The sequence below is a fragment of the Patagioenas fasciata genome, chromosome 2, assembly GCF_037038585.1.
Source record: "Patagioenas fasciata isolate bPatFas1 chromosome 2, bPatFas1.hap1, whole genome shotgun sequence".
Lineage (NCBI taxonomy): Eukaryota > Metazoa > Chordata > Aves > Columbiformes > Columbidae > Patagioenas > Patagioenas fasciata.
In genome coordinates this window covers 1,178,816-1,184,815 of record NC_092521.1, presented here as the reverse complement: position 1 = coordinate 1,184,815, position 6,000 = coordinate 1,178,816, and the positions used below count along the sequence as shown (strand labels likewise).

The 6,000-nt window shown below is 61.4% G+C and overlaps 1 protein-coding gene across 2 annotated transcripts in view; it reads right to left on the bottom strand.

Annotated features, from left to right (window-relative positions):
* Positions 1-273: 273 nt before the first annotated feature.
* LOC136097624 (casein kinase II subunit alpha-like) overlaps positions 274-6,000 on the bottom strand; it is a 28,151-nt gene continuing 22,424 nt past the window's right edge. For both annotated transcript variants that reach the window (XM_071803719.1, XM_071803720.1), the window contains 6 exons: positions 5,381-5,491; positions 4,983-5,084; positions 2,997-3,097; positions 922-1,070; positions 735-824; positions 274-649 (listed from right to left, as the gene is read on the bottom strand). In XM_071803719.1, the coding sequence (XP_071659820.1) occupies positions 540-649; positions 735-824; positions 922-1,070; positions 2,997-3,097; positions 4,983-5,084; positions 5,381-5,491 (663 nt within the window). In that variant the 3' untranslated portion in view covers positions 274-539. The remainder of the gene's footprint in view (positions 650-734; positions 825-921; positions 1,071-2,996; positions 3,098-4,982; positions 5,085-5,380; positions 5,492-6,000) is intronic.

Sequence of the window (6,000 nt, the reverse complement as noted above, 5' to 3'; positions counted from 1 at the left end):
CTGGGGTGTCACCCTGGCCCCCCATGGCACTGGGACACCTGGGCTGGGGTGTCACCCTGATCCCCCATGGCACTGGGACATCCGGGCCGGGGTGTCCCCCTGATCCCCCCCAGCGCTGGGACACCTGGGCCGGGGTGTCACCCTGACCATTCCCCCCCCACTCTGTGACACCTGGGCCGGGGTGTCACCCTGTCCCCCCATGGCACTGGGACACCTGGCCCGGGGTGTCACCCTGACCCCCCCTCCATGACACCTGGGCCGGGGTCTCCCCCCTAGGGCCATAGAAAATAAACTTTATTTGTCATTTTTGTGGGTTTCTACAGCGCGGCCGCGTCACCAACTGTGACCCTGGGGAGAGCGGCGCGGCCACCGCCGGCACCGGCGCCGCGGGGGGGAATCGGCACGGGGAACCTACGGCTTTGCTCTCGGTCTCCATACTCAACAGGAATTGAAATTAGAAAATAATAATCCAAGCCCCCCCCCGCGGTTGGTGGCGGCGGGGGGAAGGCAGCGAGACGGGGACGGGGACGGCGCCGGGGTCACGGTTGCGCCGCGGCGGGGACCGGCGAGCCCAGCGCGTTGGGCGAGGAGATGACGGGCGAGGCGGCCAGGGTGCCCAGCGGCTGCGACGCGGCCATGGACGTGATCCCTGCGGGGACACGCGGGGGCGGGGCGGGGGTGACACCTGCGGGGGGCCTGGGGTGTCCCCGGTGTCCCCATGGGTCAGGACTCACCTGCCAACATGCTGGAGGAGCTGACGGGCGTGCTGGCGGCCGAGAGCGCGGCCGCGGTGCTGAGCCGCGCCGGGTCCTTGGCGATGGGGTCTGCGGGGAAGAACCAGGCGTCGGTGGCGAGGGGGGCACGGGGATGTCACCGAGCCCCACCGTGGTGGGGACGGGGGACACGGGCGGGGGTACATACAGAAGTAGGGGTGCTCCATGGCGTCCCGGGCCGTGAGACGCGTCTGGTGGTCGTAGCGCAGCAGCTTGTCCAGGAAATCCAGCGCCTCGGTGCTCACCAGGTGCTGGTTCTCGCTGTGCACGAAGCGCTCCCACCGCTTCCGCGAGTGTCTGCAGGGACGAGGGAGCATGGAGAACAACCCCTGGCGCCGCACAGGACGCCCCCAAAATTCACACCATGTGTCGGAGGATGGTGTCAAATCAAGATGGCGTTGGGTCAAGTCAAGACGTTGAGTCAAACCAAGATGTCGCTGGGTCAAGCCAAGATGTTGAGTCAAGCCAAGATGTCGCTGAGTCAAACCAAGATGTCGCTGAGTCAAGCCAAGATGTCATTAGGTCAAGCCAAGATGTCATTAGGTCAAGCCAAGGCATGGTTAGGTCAAGCCAAGGTATGGTTAGGTCAGACCAAGACATTAGGCCAAGTCAAGAGGTTGCTGGGTCAAGCCAAGACATTGGGTCAATCCAAGACATCATTGGGTCAAGCCAAGCTGTTAGGTCAAGTCAAGACACTGGGTCAAGCCATGATGTCATTAAGTCAAGCCAAGAGATTAGGTCAACCCAAAATGTTGGTCAAGCCAAGGTATGGTTAGGTCAGACCAAGACATTAGGCTAAGTCAAGACATTGTTGGGTCAAACCAAGAGACTGGGTCAAGACAAGACATCATTGGGTCAAGCTAAGACATTGGATCAAGCCAAGTTGTTAGGTCAAGTCAAGACATTGGGTCAAGACACTGGGTCAAGCCATGATGTCATTAAGTCAAGCCAAGAGATCAGGTCAAGCCAAAATGTTGGTCAAGCCAAGGTATGGTTAGGTCAGACCAAGACATTAGGCTAAGTCACGACATTGTTGGGTCAAATCAAAGACTGGGTCAAGACAAAATATCATTGGGTCAAGCTAAGACACTGGGTCAAGCCAAGACATTGGATCAAGCCAAGCTGTTAGGTCAAGACATTGGGTCAAGCCATGATGTCATTAAGTCAAGCCAAGAGATTAGGTCAAGCCAAGGTATTGTGACTTCAGACCAAGACATTAGGCCAAGTCAAGATGTTGTTGGGTCAAGCCAAGACATCATTGGCTCAAGCCAAGGCATCACTGGGTCAAGTCAAGACACTGGATCAAGCCAAGCTGTTAGGTGAAGCCAAAATATCATAGGGTCAACTCAAGACATAGTTAGGTCAAGTCAAGACACTGGGTCAAGCCACGATGTCATTAGGTCAAGCCAAGAGATTAGGTCACGCCAAGATGTTGGTCAAGTCAAGATGTTGGTCAAGCCAAGGTATTGTTAGGTCAGACCAAGACATTAGGCCAAGTCAAGAGGTTGTTGGGTCATACCAAGAGACTGGGTCAAGCCAAGACATCATTGCGTCAAGCCAAGACATTGGGTCAAGCCAAGACATTGAATCAAGCAAAGTTGTTAGGTCAAGTCAAGACATTGGGTCAAGACACTGGGTCAAGCCATGATGTCATTAAGTCAAGCCAAGAGATCATCAGGTCAAGCCAAAATGTTGGTCAAGCCAAGGTATTGTTAGGTCAGACCAAGACATTAGGCCAAGTCAAGACATTGTTGGGTCAAACCAAGAGATTGGGTCAAGCCAAGACATCATTGGGTCAAGTCAAGACATTGGGTCAAGCCATGATGTCATTAAGTCAAGCCAAGAGATTAGGTCAAGCCAAGATGATGTTGGGTCAAGCCAAGACATCGGCTTAAGTCAAGGCATCATTGGGTCAAGCCAAGATATTATAGGGTCAAGTCACGACATTGGGTCAAGCCAAGACACAGGTCAAGCCAAGACCTTTTCCTCACGTCCAGCTGACCCTCCCCGGCACCTCTTGCTGCCGTTTCTTGGGTTCTGTCACTGTCACCAGAGCAGCACTCAGCCCTGCCCCTCACTACCAAAACCGTCCCCTCAGAAGGACGCAGGGACCCACAGGCTCAGCGAATCGTGAAGCTAACAGCACATCCCGAATGAGACAGTCCCCCCATAACCCCGCGCCACCCCCGGCATCCCCGGCTGTGCCACCGCGGTGGGTCCCACCTGCCGAGGATGTCGTTGAAGCGGGGGTCCAGCTCGATGTTGTACTTGTCGATGTAGTCGTACAGGTCCTCGGTGCCCAGCACCTTGGCGATGCGCACCAGCTGGGAAGGGAGAGGTGACGCTCGGGTGGCAGCGGGGCCACCGCTGCCCTCACCGCTCCGTGCCCACGCTCCAGCGCTCAACACAGAGCCCTGGGACAGCTGGGATCTGTGCCATGCTGTGCCACAGCCGTGCCGCGCTCCTATCCCGGCAACGAAGGGCAAACAGGTGCCGGCAGTGCCGTGGGGCTGGAATTCCACAGCCGGAGCCGCATCCCAGCGCTGGCGCCGGGCCCGGCTTGGGGTGTCCCCTCCCAGCCCCACAGGCGGGTGTGCCGGGAGCCGCGATCCCACAGTGCAGGTCCCGGCAGGCCCTCTGTGCCGGGTTTGGGGCCGCCGGGGGTTGTGGTACCACCGGAAAATGTGGTTCTGCTCTTGTCAACTGGCTCCAAACCCACAGCCTGCGATCCACCCCCTCCGGTAGTGCTTGGGTGACCACAACAGGGCTGCACCCGTCCTGTGCCGGGTGGGAGGATCCCGCTGGCGCCGGAGCCAGGAGGGGGCACAGGAGGGACGGCACCGCCGGCGCCTGCGCCGGAGCTGCGGCACCGGTTTGGTTCATGGTGACGTACTGGGACCACCCAGAGCCCCAGGAGGGTGGGGGGTGCCAGAGGAGGTGGGGGTACCAGGGGAAGGTATGGGGTGCCAAGAGGAAGTGTGGGGTGCCAGGGGAAGGTGGTGGGAGCCAGGGGAAGGTGGGGGGAGCCAAGGGGAAGTGTGGGGTGACAGGGGGAAGTGTGGGGTGCCAGAGGAAGGTGTGGGGAGCCAGGGGAAGGTGGGGGTGCCAGGGGAAGGTGGGGGGGTGTCAAAGGAAGGTGTGGGGTGCTAAGGGGAGGTGTGGGGTGCCGGGGGAGGGTGTGCAGTGCCAAGGGGAAGTGTGGGGTGCCAGGGAAAGGTGTGGGGGTGTCGGGGAAAGGTGTGGGGTGCCAAGGGGAGGTGTGGGGTGCCAAGGTGAAGTGTAGGGGTGCCAGAGGAGGGTGTGGGGTGCCAAGGGGAAGTGTGGGGGTGCCAGGGGAAGGTGTGGGGTGCCAAGGTGAAGTGCAGGGGTGCCAGAGGAGGGTGTGGGGTGCCGGGGGAGGGTGTGGGGTGCCAAGGGGAAGTGTGGGGGTGCCAAGGGGAGGTGTGGGGTGCCAAGGGGAAGTGTAGGGGTGCCAGAGGAGGGTGTGGGGTGTCAAAGGGAGGTGTGGGGTGCCAAGGGGAAGTGTGGGGGTGCCAGGGGAAGGTGTGGGGTGCCAAGGGGAAGTGTAGGGTGCCAGGGGAGGGTGTCGGGTGCCAAGGGGAGGTGTGGGGGTGCCAGGGGAGGGTGTGGGGTGCCAAGGGGAGGTGTGGGGTGCCAGGGGAGGGTGTGGGGTGCCAGGGGAGGGTGTGGGGTGTCAAAGGGAAGTGTGGGGTGCCAAGGGGAAGTGTGGGGGTGCCAGGGGAAGGTGTGGGGTGCCAGGAGAAGGTGTGGGGTGCCAAGGGGAAGTGTAGGGGTGCCAGGGGAAGGTGTGGGGTGCCAAGGGGAAGTGTAGGGTGCCAAGGGGAGGTGTGAGGTGCCAGGGGGAAGTGTGGGGTGCCAGAGGAGGGTGTGGGGTGCCAAGGGGAAGTGTAGGGGTGCCAGAGGAGGGTGTGGGGTGCCAAGGGGAGGTGTGGGGTGCCAGAGGAGGGTGTGGGGTACCGGGGGGAGGTGGGGGGTGCCAGGGGGAATTGTGGGGTGCCAGAGGAGGGTGTGGGGAGCCAGGGGAAGGTGTGGGGTGTCAGAGGAGGCTTTGGGGTGCTGGGGAACGGTGTGGGGTGCCAAGGAGAGATGTGGGGTGCCAGAGGAAGGTGTGGGGTGCCAGAGGAAGGCGTGGGGTGCCAGAGGAAGGCATGGGGTGCCAGAGGAAGGCATGGGGTGCCGGGCGCTCACCTGGTCGTAGTTGTCGTGGCCGTGGAAGAAGGGCTCTTTCCGGAAGATCATGCTGGCCAACATGCAGCCCAGGCTCCACATGTCCAGGCTGTAGTCGTACATCTGCAAACACCCAGAACAGCGCCGGGGGGGTCAGTGACACCCCAGGACCCACCGGGGACGCCGGGAGCGGGGACACGCACCGAATCCCACCCAGAGCGCGGCAGCTCCGTGCTCGCCCTTGCCCAGCACCAACACCAGCGTTGGGTTTGTGCCCTGAGCTCCACGCGGTCTCATCCATTTGGGCGGAAAGGTCTCATTTTTCTCCCTTTTTCCCCCGTTCTTGGGCCCCTGGGCACAGCTCCACCCCGCACAGGTGACACAGGTGACACGAGTGACACCGACCCCCCAGGACGTACCTGATAATCCACCAGGAGCTCGGGTCCCTTGAAGTAGCGCGAGGCCACGCGCACGTTGTACTCCTGGCCGGGGTGGTAGAACTCGGCCAGGCCCCAGTCGATCAGGCGCAGCTGCGGGGACAAGGGACAGCGTGGGGACAGCGTGGGGACAGCGTGGGGACAGCGTGGGGACAGCGTGGGGACAGCGCGGGGACGGGCTCCTGTCGCCCCGCGGGGACCACGACTGTGTCTGCCACTGGGAACGTGGCTTTTGTCGTCCGCCCCACGGCTGCTCCGCTGCCCCACGGCTGCTCCACGTGTGCCTCTTGGCCATGTTGAGGTGGAAGACGGGATGGGAGAGATTTTGGGGTGACAGGAGTGATCCTGAGGTGACAGGAGTGACCTCGGGGTGACAAGAGTAACCTCAAGGTGACAGGTGTGACCTCAGGGTGACAGGAGCAACCTTGGGGTGACAAGAATGACCTTGGGGCGACAGAAGTGGCCTCAGGGTGACAGGAGCTACCTTGGGGTGACAGGAGCGACCTCGGGGTGATGGGAGTGATTCTGGGGTGACAGGAGCAACCTCAGGGTGACAAGAGTAACCTCAAGGTGACAGGCGTGACCTCGGGGTGAAAGGAGCA